The sequence below is a fragment of the Engystomops pustulosus genome, chromosome 5 (genome assembly GCF_040894005.1).
Source record: "Engystomops pustulosus chromosome 5, aEngPut4.maternal, whole genome shotgun sequence".
NCBI lineage: Eukaryota > Metazoa > Chordata > Amphibia > Anura > Leptodactylidae > Engystomops > Engystomops pustulosus.
This window is the reverse complement of record NC_092415.1, coordinates 70,671,691-70,695,379: the sequence shown is the minus strand read 5'-3', so window position 1 is coordinate 70,695,379 and position 23,689 is coordinate 70,671,691. Positions and strand designations below refer to the sequence as shown.

General features: G+C 43.8%; 1 protein-coding gene across 9 annotated transcripts in view; it reads left to right on the top strand.

Annotated features, from left to right (window-relative positions):
* Positions 1 to 23,689, top strand: part of FBXO15 (F-box protein 15) — a 123,628-nt gene that overhangs the window by 65,164 nt on the left and 34,775 nt on the right. For 7 of the 9 annotated variants that reach the window (XM_072152324.1, XM_072152322.1, XM_072152323.1 and 4 more), the window contains exons 4-8: positions 211 to 315; positions 490 to 732; positions 5,935 to 6,144; positions 11,997 to 12,126; positions 17,234 to 17,316. In XM_072152324.1, coding sequence (XP_072008425.1) covers positions 211 to 315; positions 490 to 732; positions 5,935 to 6,144; positions 11,997 to 12,126; positions 17,234 to 17,316 — 771 coding nt within the window. The remainder of the gene's footprint in view (positions 1 to 210; positions 316 to 489; positions 733 to 5,934; positions 6,145 to 11,996; positions 12,127 to 17,233; positions 17,317 to 23,689) is intronic. The other 2 variants (XM_072152325.1, XM_072152326.1) reach the window with 2 other exon arrangements.

Here is a 23,689-nt window from a genome sequence, read left to right as displayed (position 1 = left end):
GAGCAATAAGCTTCTTTGCAGCCATCTTGTAGTTGATTATTCCAGCATGGGGCTAAAGTGTAATAAATTACCAGCATCCAGCAAAGGTCAGTAGGCTGAGAGGTCCATTTGTAACAAGGGGTTGTTTCTAAGTTGTCTGTTAAGTCTGTCACTGCCTGTATATGTTATTGGACACAGATATATAACAAAACTTAAATTTGTGTTTTTCAGGTTACCATGTGAGATCCTGCTGAAAATATTTTCGTTTTTAGACCCACTATCTCTGATGGTAGTCGGTAGTGTCAATAGGAGATTCTATAAACTATCCAAGGACAAGTAAGTGCATTTAAGTGCAGTTTGCTAGAGAGTACCATATCTCCTGTCTAGTGATAGATCCTGCATTGTAGATCTGTTACCGTACACAGTATAAAAGAAGCATATAGAAAACATGTATACAGACCAGTAATTATGCTTACCGTTTTTTATATATACCCTTTTATCTCCTTTCAGTGTACTTTGGCATAAAATTTATATTTCTCGTCAGAAAGTTAATCAACGCTGGAAAAGTGACTCTGTGAAGATGCTGGAGAAGAAACTAAGTGACTCCGTTTTAGACCCTGATCCTGGCTATTGGAAGAAGACCTATATTAAGGAATTAATGATGACCAGAGAAAAGAAAATGATTCAGATTATGAAATCTGTAAAGAGTTTTTGTTCCAGTGAAATACCAGTCAGTATGAAAAAGGCAGTAAGGTAAGTAGTAGAGATGAGCGAGCACTAAAATGCTCGGGTACTCGTTATTCGAGACGAACTTTTCCCGATGCTCGAGTGCTCGTCTCGAATAACGAGCCCAATTGAAGTCAATGGGAGACTCGAGCATTTTTCAAGGGGACCGAGGCTCTGCACAGGGATGCTTGGCCAAACACCTCAGAAAAGGATAGAAACACCACGGAAATGGACAAAAAACAGCAGGGGCAGCATGCATAGATGCCTCTGAGGCTGCTTAATCGCACCATTATGCCAAAATTATGGGCAACAGCATGGCCATGACAGAGTGACCGAATGAGGCTAGATAGCATCTAAAACATCCAATAATTGACCCTGACACTATAGGGGACGGCATGCAGAGGCAGCGGCAGGCTAGAGAGTGTCATGGCGACATACCCTAAATGGACTCAGGCTTCAAACCAATGGGTGGCAGAGAGGAACCAAAGGAGGTGAGCAAGAAGCGCTGAAATGATTTCCTATGTGAACAAAAGGTTGACGGTATATTTAGTCGATAACACAGCATGGTGGCGACATAGTGACCAAGTTCCATAACGTATCTGGTGAAACACCCGAAAAAGGAGCCTGACACAGCTCTTTTGATAAGGGGACGACATGTGGAGGCAGCCATGGAGACGACTTCCATGATTAAGAGCGACAGTATGGGACATTCATATTGCGCTGCTATGATTGCAACTTCAGGTCTCCAGCATGGCGGCGACAGTATGTATCTGGTGAAACACCTGAAAATTCTGCCTGACACAGCTCGTTTGATAAGGGGATGATGTGCTGCATATCCTCTCGTGCTCCTGCGTCTGGGGTATAGAGAGTTGAAATGAGACATTGGTGGACGCTGTGGAGGATCGTGGAGGCAAAATGGACAGGAAACAGCAGGGGCAGCATGCATGGATGCCTCTGAGGCTGCCTAATCTTGGGATGGAGCTGGCGGTCCACTGCCAGGCGAGCTTTCGCCTGTCCAAGCCCCTGTCTCTCGGCTCCTCCCCACCCAAAATGGGCCTGCAGGTAAAACTATGTTAGTTGGATCTTGGGATGGAGCTGGGGCTCCGCTGCCAGGCGAGCTTTCGCCTATCCAAGCCCCTGTCTCTCGGCTACTCCCCAAACAGCACTTCTAAGAAGCTTTTGTATAAGATCAAGTGTAGTAGTGTTCTTATAAGTTTGGGTTATGGCGGGTGAGGGGAATGTAAACAGATGCGCAAGAAGCACTGAAATAATATCGGTAAATAATAAAAGTTTGTCAGTATATTTTGTGGATTACACAGCAGGGTGGCGACAAAGTTAACAAGTTTGATGTGGAAGCCATGAAAACAACCCAAAATTCTGCCTGACACAGCTCGTTTGATAAGGGGACCATGTATGGAGGCAGTGAACTAGTAGTAGATTAAAGGTGCTGCAGTTAAAACTATGTTAGTTGGATCTTGGGATGGAGTTGGCGCTCCGCTGCCAGGCGAGCTTTCGCCTATCCAAGCCCCTGTCTCTCGGCTACTCCCCAAACAGCACTTCTAAGAACCTTTTGTATAAGATCAAGTGTAGTAGCGTTCTTATAAGTTTGGGATATGGTGGGTGAGGGGAATGTAAACAGATGCGCAAGAAGCACTGAAAAAATATCGGTAAATGATAAAAGTTTGCCAGAATATTTTGTGGATTACACAGCAGGGTGGCGACAAAGTTAACAAGTTTGATGTGGAAGCCATGAAAACAACCCAAAATTCTGCCTGACACAGTTCGTTTGATAAGGAGACCATGTATGGAGGCAGCTATATGGACGACTTTTGGAGGCAGCTATGGTGATGACGTGTGGAGGTAGCAATGGGGACAACGTGTGGAGGCAGCTAGAAAGATGACATGTGGAGGCTGCTATGGAGACAATTTAATTTGGATAGTGCCTGTATGTGGCAGTCCAAAAAAGTTTTCAAACCAGAGGAGCAGGTAGGTGGTCCTCCAGAAAAATTAATTACATAGAGTACTATAGCTAGAGCCAGTTGGCCCTGGCAAAAAATAGCCAGTTTCCTCTGCTTTAGTGTACAAAGAGGAGGAGAAGGAGGACAAAGAGGAGGAGGAGAGCATACATTATTCAGGTTGAGCTTCTTTCACCTGGTGGAGAATGAAAATCCGGACAAATCCAGGCTTTATTCATCTTGATAAGCGTCAGCCTGTCAGCGCTGTCAGTCGACAGGCGAGTACGCTTATCGGTGATGATGCCACCAGCTGCACTGAAAACCCGCTCTGACAACACGCTAGTGGCAGGGCATGCAAGAACCTCCAAGGCTTACAGCGCCAGTTCGTGCCACATGTCCAGCTTTGAAACCCAGTAGTTGTAGGGAGCTGTGTGATCATTTAGGGCGATGGTATGGTCAGCTACGTACTCCCTCACCATCTTTCTGTAAAGATCAGCCCTACTCTGCCGAGGGGTGACATAAAACTGGCAAAGGCCTTGTAAAGCGTACCCCTGCCAGTGCTGGACAAGCTGCTTGCTCGCCTACTCTCCCTCGCTACTTGTCCCGCAGAAGTACGCCCTCTGCCGCTAGCGCTGTCAGAAGGGAAATACTGTTTCAGCTTGTGCACCAGGGCCTGCTGGTATTCATGCATTCTCACACTCCTTTCCTCTCCAGGGATGAGAGTGGAAAGATTTTGCTTGTACCGTGGGTCCAGGAGAGTGAATACCCAGTAATCGGTGCTGGAATAAATTCTTTGAACGCGAGGGTCACAGGATAGGCAGCCTAGCATGAAATCTGACATATGCGCCAGAGTCCCAACACGCAAGAATTCACTCCCCTCACTGGCCTGACTCTCCATTTCCTCCTCCTCCAACTCCTCTTCTTCTGCCCATACACGCTGAACAGTGAAGGACTGAACAATGGTCCCCTCTTCTGTCTCGCCAACATTCTCCTCCTCTTCCTCCTCATCCTCCTCCACCTCCTCCAATATGCGCTGAGAAACAGACCTGAGGGTGCTTTGGCTATCAACAAGGGAATCTTCTTCCCCCGTCTCTTGTGACGAGCGCAAAGCTACCGACTTCATGCTGACCAGAGAGTTTTTCAACAGGCCAAGCAGCGGGATGGTGAGGCTGATGGTGGCGGCATCGCCACTGACCATCTGTGTTGACTCCTCAAAGTTACTCAGCACCTGACAGATATCAGACATCCACGTCCACTCCTCATTGTAGACTTGAGGAAGCTGACTGACCTGACTACCAGTTCTGGTGGAAGTTGACATCTGGCAGTCTACAATCACTCTGCGCTGCTGGTAAACTCTGGATAACATGGTTAATGTTGAATTCCACCTCGTGGGCACGTCGCACAACAGTCGGTGAGCGGACAGTTGGAGGCGGCGCTGCGCTGCCCTGAGAGTGGCAGCATCTGTGCTGGACTTCCTGAAATGCGCACAGATGCGGCGCACCTTCGTGAGCAAATCAGACAGATTGGGGTATGTCTTGAGGAATTGCTGAACTATGAGATTAAACACATGGGCCAGGCATGGCTCATGTGTCAGTCTGCCGAGTTGCAGAGCCGCCACCAGGTTACGGCCGTTGTCACACACAACCATGCCTGGCTTCAGGTTCAGCGGTGCCAGCCACAGATCAGTCTGCGCCGTGATGCCCTGTAATAGCTCTTGGCCGGTGTGCCTTTTATCGCCTAGGCTCAGCAGTTTGAGCACCGCCTGCTGTCGCTTAGCGATGGCACTGCTGCTGTGCCTAGAGCTACCGACTGATGGCGCCATGCCCACGGATGGTAATTCGGGGTGGGAGGAGGAATAAAAGAAACAAAGGGAGGAGGAAAAAAAGAAATAAAGGTAAAAAAAAATAAATCTGCAGACTCTGCCTAATTCAAATCAAACACCTAATAAATTGTCCCACTTCGGTGTTTAAGGTGGATATGTGTGTCACTAAGAGCTAAACACAACGGTAGCAAGTTTCCCTGCAAATTACTCACAATATGGTACTAGCTGCACTACTAATGGCAGCAAGCCCAGCCACAGGCAAACCAAAAAAAAAGTAAAATAAAACGTTATTGTAGGCCTAAGAAGGGCTAGTGGGTTCTTGTAGAATCACTCCTGCCTAACACTATTCTAATAGAACACCCTAACGCTTTCCTCTCTCCCTAACGGCATCCAGACAGTGAATGATCCGAGCAGCGCGGGCAGGGGCTAGTCTATTCCAGGGTCACCTGATCAGGCCAGCCAACCACTGCTATCGACGTGTAAGGTTTCCACGTCATGCTGGGTGGAGTGCAGAGTCTCCTGGCTTGTGATTGGCTCTGTTTCTGGCCGCCAAAAATCACAACGGCGGGAGTTGCCACTTTCGTCCGAGCAACGAGCAGTTTCGAGTACGCTAATGCTCGAACGAGCATCAAGCTCGGACGAGTATGTTCGCTCATCTCTAGTAAGTAGCAGATTTTTTCACTGAAATTATAACTGTTTAAATTAATAAACTCTGCAATGAGTCATTGGTGTAAAGGTTCTATGAGTCCTATTCAGATGGGTCATTGCAGAGTTTATTGGCAGACTTCTATTTTCCAGTTGTCCCCTCAATTTTTAGTGACGCCTGTTAAAAATGTAAGTTTTACCTTCTTTTCCAATTTCAGTGAGCTAAGTAGCAGATATGGAAGGAGCTGTAATAGGACCTGCAAAAGTCTTTGAACAATATGACTTTCACTGGCTTACATGTATCTTTTCAGTGTATTATCCAGAAAGCATATACATTAGGATTGGTATCCCCTAAAAAATAATTATTATGCCTTTTCCCTACCTCTAGTATGCTGCTAATGTCAATGGGGTCCCCAACCATTAGTAAGTACTGTCATTGTCCAGGGAAAAGTTGTTCGGTTTTGCACTATTTTGGACACATTTTTGCCTTTATAGTGGCTTGTGTAATATAGCGGCTTGTATAATCTACCAAGCCAATCTCTCAGCACTATAGGCTTTAACAATGCAGTGGGTTTGGATCCATAGACCTACAAATTAGCATTGTAATAGTCACTGCAGATGAACCTGCATTGATCAGGAAGTTGAGGCAGATCTTACAGACACAGATACAGTGATCACCCTATGTGTTGGAAAGCAGGTAAATTACATAAGACAAAGGCGTAAAGGCTACATAATTCCTAGGATTTGTCCAGCCCTGATTTCCAGTTACGTTGTTTGTCTTTTTTCTTCATTCATCTCTTTTTACAGGATGTCTGGACTGATTTGGGCCCTTACATTTGTGGATGTCCATGAGTCGGAAACCATGGTTGAACAGACTTGTTTGCATTTTAGAGAGAGTTCAGTAACTGTGACGTGGAATAGTTATCTTTGGCCTGAGTTTCATTCCCTCACTAAAATTCGGCTCCATGGTATTACACCTGTGCTAACAGATAACAGCTTAAAGCCTATTAAAAAAGGGTGTGTATGTCCTGAAAATACTGTAGTACTGAATAGAAGTTTACTTCAAATTTCTGTTGTATTATCTGATATTCAACTTTACCTCCTTTCTGATGTAAAATCTACGGCAATACCAATGAGATTTTGTTTTTTGCATGCATGACTTTTTTTCTCCTCAAAAACGGCCGTATACGTACCGTTTTTTTACAGGTTACATACGGCCACATTCATTTCAATGGACAATACGTTCAACCATTTATATTGCCGTTTTTGACACTGGAGTGTACGTACCGTATACTGGCCGTATAAAAATATAGAGCATGTCCTGTTTTCTCCGGTATTTCAGTTCTGTATGCCCTAAAAGTCTATGGGCATGTATAAAATACGGGTTAAATACGTGCTGCATACGGATGAAAAACGTCACGTATTTATACAGAAATACAGCCTGTAGATACAGGACTGGAGAAATACATGTCCGTGTGAATGCAGCCTAAGTTATAAAGAGGTTCACAGGTATTTTGAAAGTTTCTACCAAGGTTCAGGCACGTGATATAGCCACAGATCACAACACATTTTTATGTGTGGCTAATTTATTTTTTTTCTGACAAAGCCTTCTTTGCCAATCAATGATTGAGATGGGTTGCCCCCATGACCAGTCACTGACCATGGGGCATTTGTTGTCTGTCAAGACGCATTGGAGGGGGTGAGTCAAGTACAAGGACCAATTTGGCAAGCTTTTTGTAGGGCTGTGTAATCAGTGTGTGTTTTTGTATAAATAAGGGAATGAAATTATTATTATTACTTCTTTTGTGTTATTTCAAAGCCTCCACACTGACTACAATTTGGTAGTTCGAAGTATATGAATATTGGATCTTTACAACATCAAAAAAATCATTGGAGTGGCCTTGAAATACAAATGCAAGAGAGTAAAGTTCTATGCTATTCAATGCTAAGACTCTACATGGCTAATAGTTTCAACACTGCATCTGGAATTGCACGCCAGTTCAGAACTTGGGTATAAAACCGTTTTGACTAAAACATCCACTCTGCAGTGGCCAAACCTCTCATTAGCATAAAGAATCAAAATGCTAGACTCACTTTTGCTGAATAGCATGTTGGGGGTGGATAGAGGAGAAGGGGTCCACCAGGGCCGGCTCCAGGTTTTAGTGGGCCCCTGGGCGACAGAGCCCTAGTGGGCCCCTTTATGGACCCCCCTTCAGTAGTCACACTGCGCCCCTCCTCCCCCTGTATACACACTGCCCCCCCTCCCCCTGTATACACACTGCTCCCCCTCCTCCCCCTGTATACACACTGCTCCCCCTCCTCCCCCTGTATACACACTGCCCCCCTCCTCCTGTATACACACTGCCCCCCTCCTCCTGTATACACACTGCCCCCCTCCTCCTGTATACACACTGCCACCCTCTCCCCCTGTATACACACTGCCACCCTCTCCCCCTGTATACACACTGCCACCCTCTCCCCCTGTATACACACTGCCACCCTCTCCCCCTGTATACACACTGCCACCCTCTCCCCCTGTATACACACTGCCCCCCTCCTCCTGTATACACACTGCCCCCCTCCTCCTGTATACACACAGCCCCCCCTCCCCCTGTATACACACTGCCCCCTCCTCCTGTATACACACTGCCCCCTCCCCCTGTATTCACACTGCCCCCCTCCCCCTGTATTCACACTGCTCCCCCCCTCCCCCTGTATTCACACTGCTCCCCCCCTCCCCCTGTATACACACTGCTCCCCCCCTCCCCCTGTATACACACTGCCCCCCCTCCCCCTGTATACACACTGCCACCCTCTCCCCCTGTATACACACTGCCCCCCTCCTCCTGTATACACACTGCCCCCTCCTCCTGTATACACACTGCCCCCCCTCCTCCTGTATACACACTGCCCCCTCCCCCTGTATTCACACTGCCCCCTCCCCCTGTATTCACACTGCCCCCCTCCCCCTGTATTCACACTGCTCCCCCCCTCCCCCTGTATTCACACTGCTCCCCCCCTCCCCCTGTATTCACACTGCTCCCCCCCTCCCCCTGTATACACACTGCTCCCCCCCTCCCCCTGTATACACACTGCCACCCTCTCCCCCTGTATTCACACTGCTCCCCCCCCTCCCCCTGTATTCACACTGCTCCCCCCCTCCCCCTGTATACACACTGCTCCCCCCCTCCCCCTGTATACACACTGCCACCCTCTCCCCCTGTATACACACTGCTCCCCCCCTCCTCCTGTATACACACTGCCCCCTCCCCCTGTATTCACACTGCCCCCCTCCCCCTGTATTCACACTGCTCCCCCCCTCCCCCTGTATTCACACTGCTCCCCCCTCCCCCTGTATACACACTGCTCCCCCCCTCCCCCTGTATACACACTGCCCCCCCTCCCCCTGTATACACACTGCCACCCTCTCCCCCTGTATACACACTGCCCCCCTCCTCCTGTATACACACTGCTCCCCCCCTCCCCCTGTATACACACTGCCCCCTCCCCCTGTATTCACACTGCCCCCCTCCCCCTGTATTCACACTGCTCCCCCCCTCCCCCTGTATTCACACTGCTCCCCCCCTCCCCCTGTATACACACTGCTCCCCCCCTCCCCCTGTATACACACTGCCCCCCCTCCCCCTGTATACACACTGCCACCCTCTCCCCCTGTATACACACTGCCCCCCTCCCCCTGTATACACACTGCTCCCCCCCTCCCCCTGTATACACACTGCCACCCTCTCCCCCTGTATTCACACTGCTCCCCCCCTCCCCCTGTATTCACACTGCTCCCCCCCTCCCCCTGTATACACACTGCTCCCCCCCTCCCCCTGTATACACACTGCCACCCTCTCCCCCTGTATACACACTGCTCCCCCCCTCCTCCTGTATACACACTGCCCCCTCCCCCTGTATTCACACTGCCCCCCTCCCCCTGTATTCACACTGCTCCCCCCCTCCCCCTGTATTCACACTGCTCCCCCCCTCCCCCTGTATTCACACTGCTCCCCCCCTCCCCCTGTATACACACTGCTCCCCCCCTCCCCCTGTATACACACTGCCACCCTCTCCCCCTGTATTCACACTGCTCCCCCCCTCCCCCTGTATTCACACTGCTCCCCCCCTCCCCCTGTATACACACTGCTCACCCTCTCCCCCTGTATACACACTGCCACCCTCTCCCCCTGTATACAAACTGCCACCCTCTCCCCCTGTATACACACTGCCACCCTCTCCCCCTGTATACACACTGCCACCCTCTCCCCCTGTATACACACTGCCACCCTCTCCCCCTGTATACACACTGCCACCCTCTCCCCCTGTATACACACTGCCACCCTCTCCCCCTGTATACACACTGCCACCCTCTCCCCCTGTATACACACTGCCACCCTCTCCCCCTGTATACACAGGAAGACACAGATCGCTATGAGAGACGCCCGACACTGCTACAATTGATCTGGGAGCTCGAGTGGGCCCCTCCAGTACCCCGGGGCCCCAGCACTTGCCCAGGTTAGCCGGGTGCTGGCGCCGGCCTGGGGTCCACAGTTCATTTTAGTGATGAAAGAAAGTTTAATTTATTTGCATCTTATGGGTTTCATTATGTTTGTTGAAAAAATTGGGGAAAGACTGAACCCAAAGTCTGTAAAGAAGTCAGTGTACGGTGATGTTCATAATTTGAGGAATGTGTTCTGCACCAAAATTTGGACCTTTCATACAGCTACATGGCAGAGTGAATGCAATTGCAGGACAGTGTCCCTGGTTAAACGCCAAAATGGGTACAATAGATTACATGAAAATAATAACATGGTGAGCTTAGAGTCCTGATCTAAATCCAATAGAAAACCTTGGTGACAAAGTTATGGCAAAGAAACCCAAAACCATTGCGGAAGACACTGGAAGAAGAGTGGACCAAAATCCCACCAGAGCAGTGTGAGAGACTAGTGATGTCCTATGGCTGCAGATGTGCTGAAGGCCTTTACACTCTCTACTGATTGGTAACTTTTGTAACCTCCAGAAAATGTGATTATAATTTTTCTTTGTGCTACAGTCATTTCTGTTCTCTACATAATTATTTTTTTTAATAAATTCTTTATTTAATATTTCAATCATAACAATTGTCGCTCGTTTGCAAACAACATTCTGACCTAATCAATACCTAATGACAACCCCCCTATACCCCTCCCCACATATATAGGCAGACAAAACTTTAAAGTTAAAAAAAAAGGGACCCCCTCTCCTTCCTCCTCCCATTCTTTGCCTTACAGAACCTAATAATAAAAATTCCTGCATTTTATATAGCGCACACAGATTCCGCAGCACTGCACATAGCTTGCCAAATCAGTCCCTGTCCTCAATGGGGCTCACAATCTAATCAACCTACCAGTATGTTTTTTTGGAGTGTGGGAGGAAACCCACCTAAACACAGGGAGAATATACAAACTATTTACAGATGTTGACCTGGATGGGACTTGAACCCAGGACCGCAGCGCCCCAAGGCTGTAGTGCTAAACACTAAGCCACAGTGCTTCAGTTATAAACATGAGCCTTCATCCTCTGTTTATCCTAACTCTCTCAGTCGGAATTTCGGATTTTTATTTCCTTAATCAACTCTTCCATATGTCTAATATGTTATACCACTCCTTTAATGTTGGTTGTTCTGGACTTGTTGCTGTAACAATTTTTGCTGCATTGGGTAAATGTTTAATTATCAACTGTTTATATTTCTTTTTTGGAATATCTGATACATGTAGCAGACAGAATAAGGCTGCATGTACAGGAACGTAACATGCATACGTTTGTGTAAATACGGCCTAACGGCAAGAATTCTGTATCGATCTTCGTTACCTCAGCTATTACCTTCCAGATTTCTTCCCAGAATTGAATTATTTTTGAACAGCTTCAGAAGATGTGGACAAAAGTTCCCACTTGCTCCCCACACATCTATCTGATATATTTGGATACATCTTGTTCAGTATTTCCAGAACTCTATACCACCTTGTAAGAACTTTATAGCTTGTTTTCTTGTATATGACTAGCTATTGACAACCTATGTATACAACTCTAAAGGTTATCTGTTTGAGCTTTGTCAAAAACTATCTGTAAGTCATTTTCCCACTTTCTTACAAATATAGGCTTCATTAATACTGAAGAATTCATAAGGATCTTATATATAAGTGACAGTGAATGTGACGCTAACTCTCTAACCATACACAAATATTCAAATAATGTCTTCTCTCTGTGATATAAACTAGCTTGGGGATAACTCTGAATAAAATGGTATGACTGGAAAGACTGCAGTCTACATGGCTCTTGCCTTTGCTCGATCTCATCCAATGATATCCAGTTCTCATTTTTCATGAAGTCCATGCTTCACGCCTTTTAACTAAATAAAATACAGGAAAGGTCTGTACACTTCCTACTAATTGTTGACTGTTGTAACCTCCAGAAAATGTGATTATAATTTTTCTCTGTGTTACAGTCATTTCTGTTCTCTACATAATTATGAACCATGTGTTTTTTGCCAAATAAAGGTTTTATGTTGATATTTTGGCAATTTTATAAAACTCTGTTCTAGTGGCATGATGTACCCCTTACAAAAAAAACCATCAAATGTTGATCAATGGAGATTACATTATTTTTAAAATAATCAAGTGATCATATATTGTTCTCTAATTCTCCAGTGTACATGCATAGACATGTCTGAGATTTATTGAAAATTGGCCAACCACTTTTGTTTATGTTCCTATGGGGCTGTCAAATCGTGCACTTTGTAATTCATGTTGTTGATCTGACACCTTTGTATTAGATATGTACATTATGGTATTACTTAGACCTTGGTGTTATCTGTTTTGTAATTTAAGGCTTCGAAGACTTTCTCTTATTGCGGAATATGATTTGAGAAACAAAAAGGATTTTGGCCGATTCATTGGGCAAGACATGCACATTAAACTTTTCCATCTTCATCCCGGTCTAATTGTTGGATTGTGGAAGGTAGGCTTCCATTCTGATGGAAAAAAGATACCTCTTTTAATACCAACCTGTTGCAATTGGGATCATAATAGTATGTATTTCTCACTATATACAAATATCATATGCAACATGAAAACAATCAATGTGCTATTTTTATTACTAATAGGAAAGAATAAGTTTTAAGGTTTATGTGGTGTCAATGATATAAATAATAATCATTTACATTTTTTTTATTTGACTTGATTTGAAAATATAAAGACATTAATGTCTACATAATTCGGCAATGAAGCAAAACATTTTCACCTTAGAAATGTATACGTTTAGTAGAACCCCACTAGTATCGCCACTAGTATACTTTCATCAAGAATATTTGCCATTTAACTTTGAATGATATTCACCAAACTGTAAATGTTAAGCCAAATGGAAACCAGGAAATACCTGATGCAATAAGTAAAGGAATCCGCCCCACTTCAGCACTTCCGACCAACCATTGGTTCATGAGACATAATTACTCAATCAGCAGCATCATGAGGTTGCATTCAGAAGTCCCAGTTCACCCTTTTGTTATCTTCCGCCTCTAAAATGTTTGCACTAATTTTGTTACATGCTCCAGCTCTCATACAGGTTTCTGCTGAGACACTTAAACCATTGAATAGGTCATTGAATCCATGGGCATTTTAACTTCTGTTTGCTGTTTTAGTGATGGAAGATAATAAATAATGTCTGAATGCAGATGTAAACTGGGCTTCAAAGTTTGTGCCTGAGTTCATGAGAGTCAAAACATGCTAAATAATGTAATTAGAAGCTGGATGGGTTGAAAACTTCCACATACATCAAATGTTTCCCCATATGCACGCACCAGATGCTCTACCATCTGTAGGTGCCAATATATGCTAACATGTGAATTCGCAAATCTTTTCAAATAAAAATTGTAACAATTCACGGTGCATGCACACAACCAATATAATCGGCCATAACCAATGTGATAATATTTTATACAAATTTAGAAAAATGAGAAATAGAAAAAAGAAATGAATATGCATACTTGCATATCTATGAATTATACATGTAATCATGTGCCGAGAAGTAAGAATTCTCCTTAAGGACACATTGCCAATAAAAACCACCTTGCAGACGTGTGGAAACTTACAGCCATTGATGCTCCAATAGGGCAATCTGTGAAATACGCTAAATCTACAGTTAGGAATCTGTTCCATATGGAATAGATGTACTGCTTTGGCTTTTATCATCTACCACCAGGATCAAGGATTGTAAACCAAGCTCACTTACATGCTGTTGTGTGCCTCCTCTGGCAGCATCCACTTTTTTGAGCTTCGTACTCCCTTGTTTAAACCAAGGCATAAGATGCTAAAAGAACAGATCCTGCCAGAGGGAGCAAACCCTTGCAAAAGTGTGTTGTCTAAAAATATTGAATCTGTGTGCCCAATTATATCAGTATAAAGCAGACATATGGTTAATGTTAGTTAGCAACCAATTTGGGGCGGTTAGACTAATTGTATGATGAATATAACATTTTATAAATCGGAAAAATACGAACATTTCTAAAATTTACACCAAATTTCTTTTTTTTTTTTTTTACAAATAAGTGCAATATATTTCAACTAAAATATACCATTAATGTAAAGTACAACATGTCATAAAAAACAGTCTGATCAAGCGTTTCAAGGTAAGATCAAGCGTTCCAAAGTTAGAACTGCATATTGTGACTTGTGAAAATGAGCTTAGTCCTTAAGGGGCTAAACAAGAAAAACTTAAATATCACATGGTCATAAATATTCTGACCCATTGCTCAGTATTGAGTAGAAACACCTTTTGAGCTAGTACAGCTATTGGTCTTCATGGGAATGATGCAACTAGTATTTCACACCTGAATTTGGGGATTCTCTGCCATTCTTACTTGCAGATCCTTTCCAGTTCCCTCAGGTTGGATGGTGAATGTGGGTGGACATCCATTTTCAAATCTCTCCAGAGATGCTCAATTGGATTCAGTTCAGGGCTCTGGCTGGGCCAGTCAAGAATGGTCACAGAGTTGTTCTGAAGACACTGCTATGTTATTTTAGCTCTAGATCTTGGGGTTCTTCTTTACCTATACTCTTGGTTTGGTTTGACGGCCAGGTCGAGGAAGAGTTGTGGTTGTTCCAAACCTTGGCCACATCCGTGCCTTGCCACAATTCTGTCTCTGAGCTCCCTGGGCAGTACCTTAGACCTTCTGATTCTCATGTGCTGTGACTTGCACTGTGATCTGTGATGTCTTATGCAGACCGTTGTGTGCCTTTCCTAATCAAGTCCAGAAAAAGAGTGATATATTTTTGAGGCTAACTGAGTATATTTGATGGTGAGCTTTCGAGAATACTAGTTCTCTTCGTCAGACATGATGTTATGCATGAAACAGAAAATTCACAGCATTTTATGCACACTAATCGGTGATCATCAAAGGATATTAAAAAAAAACTCTAAAACAACAGTTTGATAAATACAGGGACATCTTATTTATGACAGGACGGCAATAAAAACATTAAAAACCGGTGAGGCGAGACACAAGAACCCTGGCTCTTATCTGCTAATGGCTTCCAGGTCAGAGATAGGTCATGAAGCTGGCATGAATGTTAAGACCACTTTTATAAGGCGTTGAATCTCCTCATTAATTTATACTCCCATTCTTTCCTTTCCCTCTGTGTCTTAAAATGTCCCATTAAAATAGTGTAAGTGGTCAATGTATGTATCCAGTGTTGAGTTGGTTACAGATTTGGGGGTCCAGGTAGATCTTTTTGTTGGGTTGCCGTAGAACTGTCCTGTCTCCAAATCTGTGCTGTGAGGAAATCACATTTTTTACGATCTACAACTTTTCAGGGCCATGTGATGGTGTTCGATGAAAAATTGTATATTACAGGAAGTTCAGGGCTCTGGCTGGGCCAGTCAAGAATGGTCACAGAGTTGTTCTGAAGACACTGCTATGTTATTTTAGCTCTAGATCTTGGGGTTCTTCTTTACCTATACTCTTGGTTTGGTTTGACGGCCAGGTCGAGGAAGAGTTGTGGTTGTTCCAAACCTTGGCCACATCCGTGCCTTGCCACAATTCTGTCTCTGAGCTCCCTGGGCAGTACCTTAGACCTTCTGATTCTCATGTGCTGTGACTTGCACTGTGATCTGTGATGTCTTATGCAGACCGTTGTGTGCCTTTCCTAATCAAGTCCAGAAAAAGAGTGATATATTTTTGAGGCTAACTGAGTATATTTGATGGTGAGCTTTCGAGAATACTAGTTCTCTTCGTCAGACATGATGTTATGCATGAAACAGAAAATTCACAGCATTTTATGCACACTAATCGGTGATCATCAAAGGATATTAAAAAAAAACTCTAAAACAACAGTTTGATAAATACAGGGACATCTTATTTATGACAGGACGGCAATAAAAACATTAAAAACCGGTGAGGCGAGACACAAGAACCCTGGCTCTTATCTGCTAATGGCTTCCAGGTCAGAGATAGGTCATGAAGCTGGCATGAATGTTAAGACCACTTTTATAAGGCGTTGAATCTCCTCATTAATTTATACTCCCATTCTTTCCTTTCCCTCTGTGTCTTAAAATGTCCCATTAAAATAGTGTAAGTGGTCAATGTATGTATCCAGTGTTGAGTTGGTTACAGATTTGGGGGTCCAGGTAGATCTTTTTGTTGGGTTGCCGTAGAACTGTCCTGTCTCCAAATCTGTGCTGTGAGGAAATCACATTTTTTACGATCTACAACTTTTCAGGGCCATGTGATGGTGTTCGATGAAAAATTGTATATTACAGGAAGTTTTTTTTTTTTTTTTTTTTGTTGTTTTTTTTACGTAGTTCACCGAACGGGTTCAATATTGATTTAGATTTATTATACTGATTAACACGGACGCAGTGATACCAAACCAAGTTTTTTTGTGTTTTATATACTTTATTTGCATTTTATGTGTAACTGGGGAGACTATGGTACTTTAATTTCATATATATTTAATTATTATTATGAAATGACTTAATCTTTTTTTTTTTTTCCATTTTCCACCGATTGCTTGTTCAACCCTTTACACTTGTATTGCAGTGTATAGTGTAAGTAACTGAGCATGCGGCACATGATCAGTTACATACAGCTGGGTCCTGCCAGGAGGCAGAACCTGGCGGGGAGAGAAGCCGGCAGCCTCGGGGGCTGCAGCAGGAGGGATCGGGGGTGTCCGATCCACGGCGGGGACACTAAAACGCCGTGGTCATGCTTGACCGTGGCGTGTAACTGGTTAAACACCTGTGATCAGAAAAACTTTGTGATATCACAGCCTGACACCGGCACCAGACTGACCCAATATCCCTAAATCTTCTTCTGATGTGCCGCCGTAGAAAGCCGACAGGGCGGTCATTAAGGGTTAAATATGAGTGTCATAGCAAAGGGTCTGAATACTGATGACCATGTGATATTTCAATTTTTCTTGTTCAATAAATAAGCAAAATATAATTTCTGTTTTTTCTGTCAAGATGGCCTGCGTGTACAGTAATGAGCGAAAAAAGAATTTTTTTGATCTTACCAGTTGGCTACAGTGAAACTAAGAGTGAAAAATGTGAAAAGGTCTGAATACTTTCTGTACCCACTGTATTTGCAGATTTCTCATTTAGTCATGGCATGTGTATGTATGTGTGTGTGTATATATAATATATATATATAATATCGGAACACTTTTAAGTTGGTTTATTATTTAGATGGAGTGGCTGTTGAGTTTGCCCACCTGGTCTGTTCAAAATCGGACTGCCAAAGATAGCCAAGCACAGTACTTGACTTTAATACAATACATTCTGTATTGAGCATGCATCATGCACGCCCAATTGTCTTTCTTTTAAGTTGTAGTACATAGAACAAGAGTAAAGTGTTAATTATAAGAAATGTCCTTTGAGTATAGTGAAAAGACTAAGGGATATGGTAAATGTTCTTGTTTGAATTCTCAGTTATTACATTATTATGTATTACCTATGCTGCAAGGTGTTCAAATATTTCCATGTTGAGACTTCCAATGTTTTTGTGCTGTTTGTTATTGTATAGCATTATGTCTGTTATTTCTTACCATAGATTATTTTTTTTTAATTTTAGAAGAGTCCTGAAATCGCATTTGTCATGGGCACCCTACATTATCACCAATTGCTGGAGAAGAGTTTCTTGGGATCTACAGAAAGGTGAACGATGTTTTAATATTTAATTCAATTATAATTTTATACATACAGTATCTTTAAAGGTTAACCTTTGTCCTACAGGATTTCATCAATTAATATTAATAAATATTTATATTAATAAATATTGATCAATATTAAATACAGGATATCATTATAGCGGTTGTTTAATGGAAAGCTGGTCGGAAACCACAGACTGGGCAGAGAGCAGTGGATGGGAGTCCTTTCAATATAGTGAAATATGACTCCTTGGCTGATAGCTGTACAGCAACGCCAAAGTATGACAACTGTTAGTGTCGGTGCTCGTGTTGGGGCAGTCAGTAGGGAGTCTTTGCATCATATTTCTTTATGATGCAATGACTCCCATTTTATCAGCACATGGTCCTGTTTCCATGGACTAGGCACATTTGTTTCACTACTTCAGATCATGTTAGCCATATTTACATTAGTTGAAAAGAATAAAGCCTTCTGGCAATACTTGCACTGCATCCAACTTTAGGGCTCCTTACTAGGGGGCAGGTATTTATAGTCAATAAAATTAATGTCTTTATCTTCAATAAATCCATTTAACTCAGAGGCAAGTAAGACAATCACCACACGACTTTGAGTAGGCACTAGTAAGAGAACATTTAATACTGCTTTAGGGGGCCTGTGGGCAAAGAGATGTAAATCTAATTTACATAAAATATATTTCTTCAGTAATTTGTCTCCAAAGGTTAATTTTGCATAAATTGCCTTGGGAACAGGGAATTTATTATCACATAACTAGTCATATTGGCCGTTTGGGACAGTTGTCTAACAACCCTGTGTTGTGTTGACATACTGTAATACCGATTGTCATCCATCTCTACTATGGGTGTAATGAACAGCGTTAAAAGTAAAAGGTTTTATAAACTTCACAGATTTACCTCTCAAAGTCCTTTTAATGATTTTAATTTAGTTTTGAGATTGTTGGTTATATTTTACTTTTTATGTTCTATTATATTGCTGACAAATTTGGAGGGCATTGTATTTGCCTGTTGCACTTTTGTACATTTTTTTTTTTATCTTCTTCCCTGCTACTGTATTATGAAAGCTTTTTCTGAGGGCATATAAAAGATTGCTTGAGCTTCTTGTTAAATATTTGAGAAATGCTATGTGTACAATCCCAAAACCCAATCTTAATTAGTAGCATGTAATCTCCTCTCTACCCCTAATTAGCACATTTTTAGTCTTTTGGGAAAAACAAATATAGTAAATCACAAATGATCCATGAAAAAGAATAATCCTAGTAATATTGGATGTAATTAATAATTCAATTCTAATAACAAATGAAGACAAAAAGTGCCAGGAATGCTGTAAAAATAGGCTCCTGTATGGTTGAAGTTCACCCGCTTCATAATATGCTCAATGTTATTTGGAGGAGAGCTCATGTACATGTAAAAAGGATTAACCGTCCCCAGTAAATAAGAGGTATCAATTACCGTATTTTTCAGACTATAAGGCGCACAAAAAATCCTTTAATTTTCTCAGAAATCAAAGGTGCGCCTTATAGTCCAGTGTGCCTTATAAATGAACCATACTTACAGACAACAGCTGCCTTGAATTGTGCACAGGTCTGACACCGCCTTATAGTCCGAAAAATATGGCATATGAAAAAATCTATACAGGCTTCTAATATTCTGCTCTCTGCTTCCATTTATTCAGTATGAACCCCTAAACCGATAGACTTCAACCTTCTGTCTAATTTTAAATTAGCAGTGATGTCTTTTGATGCCTATGCCGTTACCCTTACTCATTCTTGGAGAAGCAAGTCAGGTATATGGCATTAAGAGCTGGAAGTCCTTAAAATAAAGCTTCTATATTCTCCTTACACTTCATTGCACCCAATGAGTGCTATGTAGTGAGTACAGGTGGTGTATAGGTATATTTTGACCTATTTGTCATTCTCACTCCCATAGTGGGTTGTTCATCCCTTGTAAATGGGGCTTATAAATAAAGTGGGAAACAGTAAATGATTATAGAGTCATATTTGCCCCCCCCTCCCCCCAAAAAAAGAAAAACAAACTAAAGACTGTATTTTGGTCATCTATCCTGGCCATGTGATAAACCAGTCCGAAGGGGTGGGATTCGGCTTTCTCTCTCTGGTTCTCCCAAGCCAGCTCTGCAAGCCAAGGGGAAGCTGGAATGAAGCTCCCTTCTCTGGTGGACACCGTATTTTTGTGAGATGGGTAGCTGCTGACTACCTCCTGCTCAGGCAGCACAATCTAATTGAATCTGCCTGCGTAGGGTCCCTGAATAGGCATTTGAGGTGTGATGCAACTTACCTGGCGCAGGCACACACAATGACATCATTGCGGCGCCATGCGAGAAGAAGCAGAAGCTACAGTAGGCTGCCAGCCTTGGAGAGGTGAGAATTTTTTTTTTCCTGGCTATTGTTGGGACTCTATTATTATTTGAAGCTCGGGACACTGTTACCATTAGCCACCGGGGTGCTATTATTACACGCTACTGTAGGGGCTCTTTTACTACTGGCCACTGGGGGAACAGTTACTACTAGCTACCATAGGCATCTGTTCCTATTGAATGCTGGAGTAAGTGACTATTGGCTGCTTGTGGCTTCATGACTGTTGGTCACTGGCTATTAACTACTGAAGCACTGTGGCTATTGGCTAATGGGGATCACTGTGACTATAGAGGCTACTGTGAGGGCTACGTTACTATATTGGCTACTGGTGGCACTATGGCTGTTAAATACAGGTAATACACAGCCATGTATGGAGCTACAGCTGCAGCACACCGACATGCATGAAGCTACAGCCAAGGTAGGACTGGCCCACCGGTGTGCCGGGGAAATCACTGGTGGGCCCTGACATCTCTTGGATCCGCCCCCTAGTTAAGTGGCTCCACCGTGTGCCTGCTCGCAGGTCCTTAGGACTCGACTGGCTCCTGCAATTGAGAGCAGGTAAATGGGGAAGTACTATAATTGAGTTTACTTACTGGAGTGCCAGGACAGGAAGGCATGTTCAGCTACAGCCAGTAGTCTCATCTTCCTCCAGCCCTCGGGCAGTGAGAGGAAGTGAGTGCAGGTTACTCCTCACTGCCGGTTGCAGGAAGATGAGACTCCTGTCTCTCTCTGCTGAGTTGTGCCACAACCGCAGCTGTCCTGAATCCTGCCTGCTGTCCCTATACAGTATGGCTTTAGAGATGCAGTGGGTGCAGCCAAGGTTTGCAAGCACTACAAAAACTGAGAAATGGAGATGTGCTGTTTTACATTTATTTGTAGTACATTCTCCTCAGGCTGCAACACCTTCCCGAGTCAGTAAGATGACGGGTCAGTGAGGAGGGGCAGGGCACAGCATTCAGAACAGCTCATTCCCATTTCTCATGGACAACTTGTTATAAGCTGTTTACTGCATGTGCTAAAGTCCTCACACTTTACTGCTGTCCTGGGATTGAGAATTGGATTGGCATCTTTACTTTACTTCTTACATCTTTACTTCTGTCTGTGTGTCACAAATGAGGAAGTGCATGTATGAGTTCACACATTCAGAGCTTTTTTCAAGATGGATCAATCGTTCAGGTGGTTCCTTCACCTCAGTCTGCATCAATTTTTTACTATATGTAAGTAACTATGCATACTTTCATCTAATGTTTACATCTCCTGGGCTCAGGCAGTAAGAAGAGGCTCTATGATATTTACATGGGATTGTATATTTCCTTTTTTTGACCTCTCACTTGGCATTTTCCCATTGATATGTGCTTTTTCAATTTTTGAATATATATGTTGTCAAGCTTGTCATATATTAGACATGGGGGCTGTAGGATTTTTGTTAGTGCACATGTGTGCTTTTAATTGGATTTGGGCTACATTCACACGATGTATGCCCGCCGTACCGTAGTACAGCGGGCATACATCGGCGCTGCGGAGAGGAGCAGAGGATGAGCGCAGCTCACCCCCGCCCCTCTCCATAGGAAGATACAGCGCACGGCGCCGTACCACGGGAAAAGATAGGACATGTCCTATCTTTTCCCAGGCTACGGAGCGGTACGGTGCTGTATAGGGCTGTGAGCCCATAGAAGTGTATGGGGGACGTATATCGGCCGTATATACGTCCCCCATACATGTGTGTGAATCTAGCCTTAATCTGTCTTTTTAAATAAAGATTGTGCATCATTTTATTACATATGGACATCCTGTCTTTTTATGTAAGTTTTTAAATTTAAATTCCAGGATGCCAGTATTTGATTTAAATTAAACTTTCACTCACTTTGATGTATTTATCAGATCAATTCAGTTCAACAGCTGTCTCCTTTTTTTATCCCTATGCAGACAGCATAGGCAAACGTCAGCTCATCCCGCAAAAATTTACACCTTACCAAACGCTTTGCAGTCCATGTGTAATCAGTTTTTGTGTCATATGTAGTCCCTATGTAATCTGTGCATAGTCCGTTTTTATGGATCCAGAAAAAATAGAAGGCTGGCAAATAATGCCACTACCTTGGCCCAAAAACTTAAAGGGTCACATAATTGTGTTAAATGCAACTGTACACCGCCATTCATGGAGCTACCGCGGCGGTACACCGCCATTCATGGAGCTACAGAGGCGGTACATAGCCATGCATGGATCTACAGCCACAGTACAGAGACATGGAAATACACGTACATGGAGCTACACCCACAGTGCACTGACATACACTCACCGGCCACTTTATTAGGTACACCTGTCCAAGTGCTTGTTAACACTTAATTTCTAATCAGCCAATCACATGGCGGCAACTCAGTGCATTTAGGCATGTAGACATGGTCAAGACAATCTCCTGCAGTTCAAACCAGGCATCGGTATGGGGAAGAAAGGGGATTTGAGTGCCTTTGAACGTGGCATGGTTGTTGGTGCCAGAAGGGCTGGTCTGAGTAATTCAGAAACTGCTGATCTATTGGGATTTTCATGCACAACCATCTCTAGGGTTTACAGAGAATGGTCCGAAAAAGAAAAAACATCCAGTGAGCGGCAGTTCTGTGGGTGGAAATGCCTTGTTGATGCCAGAGGTCAGGGAAGAATGGGCAGACTGATCGAGCTGATAGAAAGGCAACAGTGACTCAAATCGCCACCCGTTACAACCAAGGTAGGCAGAAGAGCATCTCTGAACGCACAGTACGTCGAACTTTGAGGCACATGGGCTACAGCAGCAGAAGACCACACCGGGTGCCACTCCACTCAGCTAAGAACAGGAAACTGAGGCTACAATTTGCACAAGCCCGTTACTATTAGGTACACCATGCTAGTAACGGGTTGGACCCCTTTTTGCCTTCAGAACTGCCTCAATTCTTCGTGGCATAGATTCAACAAGATGCTGGAAGCATTCCTCAGAGATTTTGGTCCATATTGACATGATGGCATCACACAGTTGCCGCAGATTTGTCGGCTGCACATCCATGATGCGAATCTCCCGTTCCACCACATCCCAAAGATGCTCTATTGGATTGAGATCTGGTGACTGTGGAGGCCATTTGAGTACAGTGAACTCATTGTCATGTTCAAGAAACCAGTCTGAGATGATTCCAGCTTTATGACATGGCGCATTATCCTGCTGAAAGTAGCCATCAGATGTTGGGTACATTGTGGTCATAAAGGGATGGACATGGTCAGCAACAATACTCAGGTAGGCTGTGGCGTTGCAACGATGCTCAATTGGTGCCAAGGGGCCCAAAGAGTGCCAAGAAAATATTCCCCACACCATGACACCACACACCACCAGCCTGAACCGTTGATACAAGGCAGGATGGATCCATGCTTTCATGTTGTTGACGCCAAATTCTGACCCTACCATCCGAATGTCACAGCAGAAATCGAGACTCATCCGACCAGGCAACGTTTTTCCAATCTTTTACTGTATAATTTCGATGAGCTTGTGCAAATTGTAGCCTCAGTTTCCTGTTCTTAGCTGAAAGGAGTGGCACCCGGTGTGGTCTTCTGCTGCTGTAGCCCATCTGGCTCAAAGTTCGACGTACTGTGCGTTCAGAGATGCTCTTCTGCCTACCTTGGTTGTAACGGGTGGCGATTTGAGTCACTGTTGCCTTTCTATCAGCTCGAACCAGTCTGCCCATTCTCCTCTGACCTCTGGCATCAACAAGGCATTTCCGCCCACAGAACTGCCACTCACTGGATGTTTTTTCTTTGTCGGACCATTCTCTGTAAACCCTAGAGATGGTTGTGCGTGAAAATCCCAGTAGATCAGTAGTTTCTGAAATACTCAGACCAGCCCTTCTGGCACCAACAACCATGTCACATTCAAAGGCACTCAAATCACCTTTCTTCCCCGTACTGATGCTCGGTTTGAACTGCAGGAGATTGTCTTGACCATGTCTACATGGCTAAATGCACTGAGTTGCCGCCAT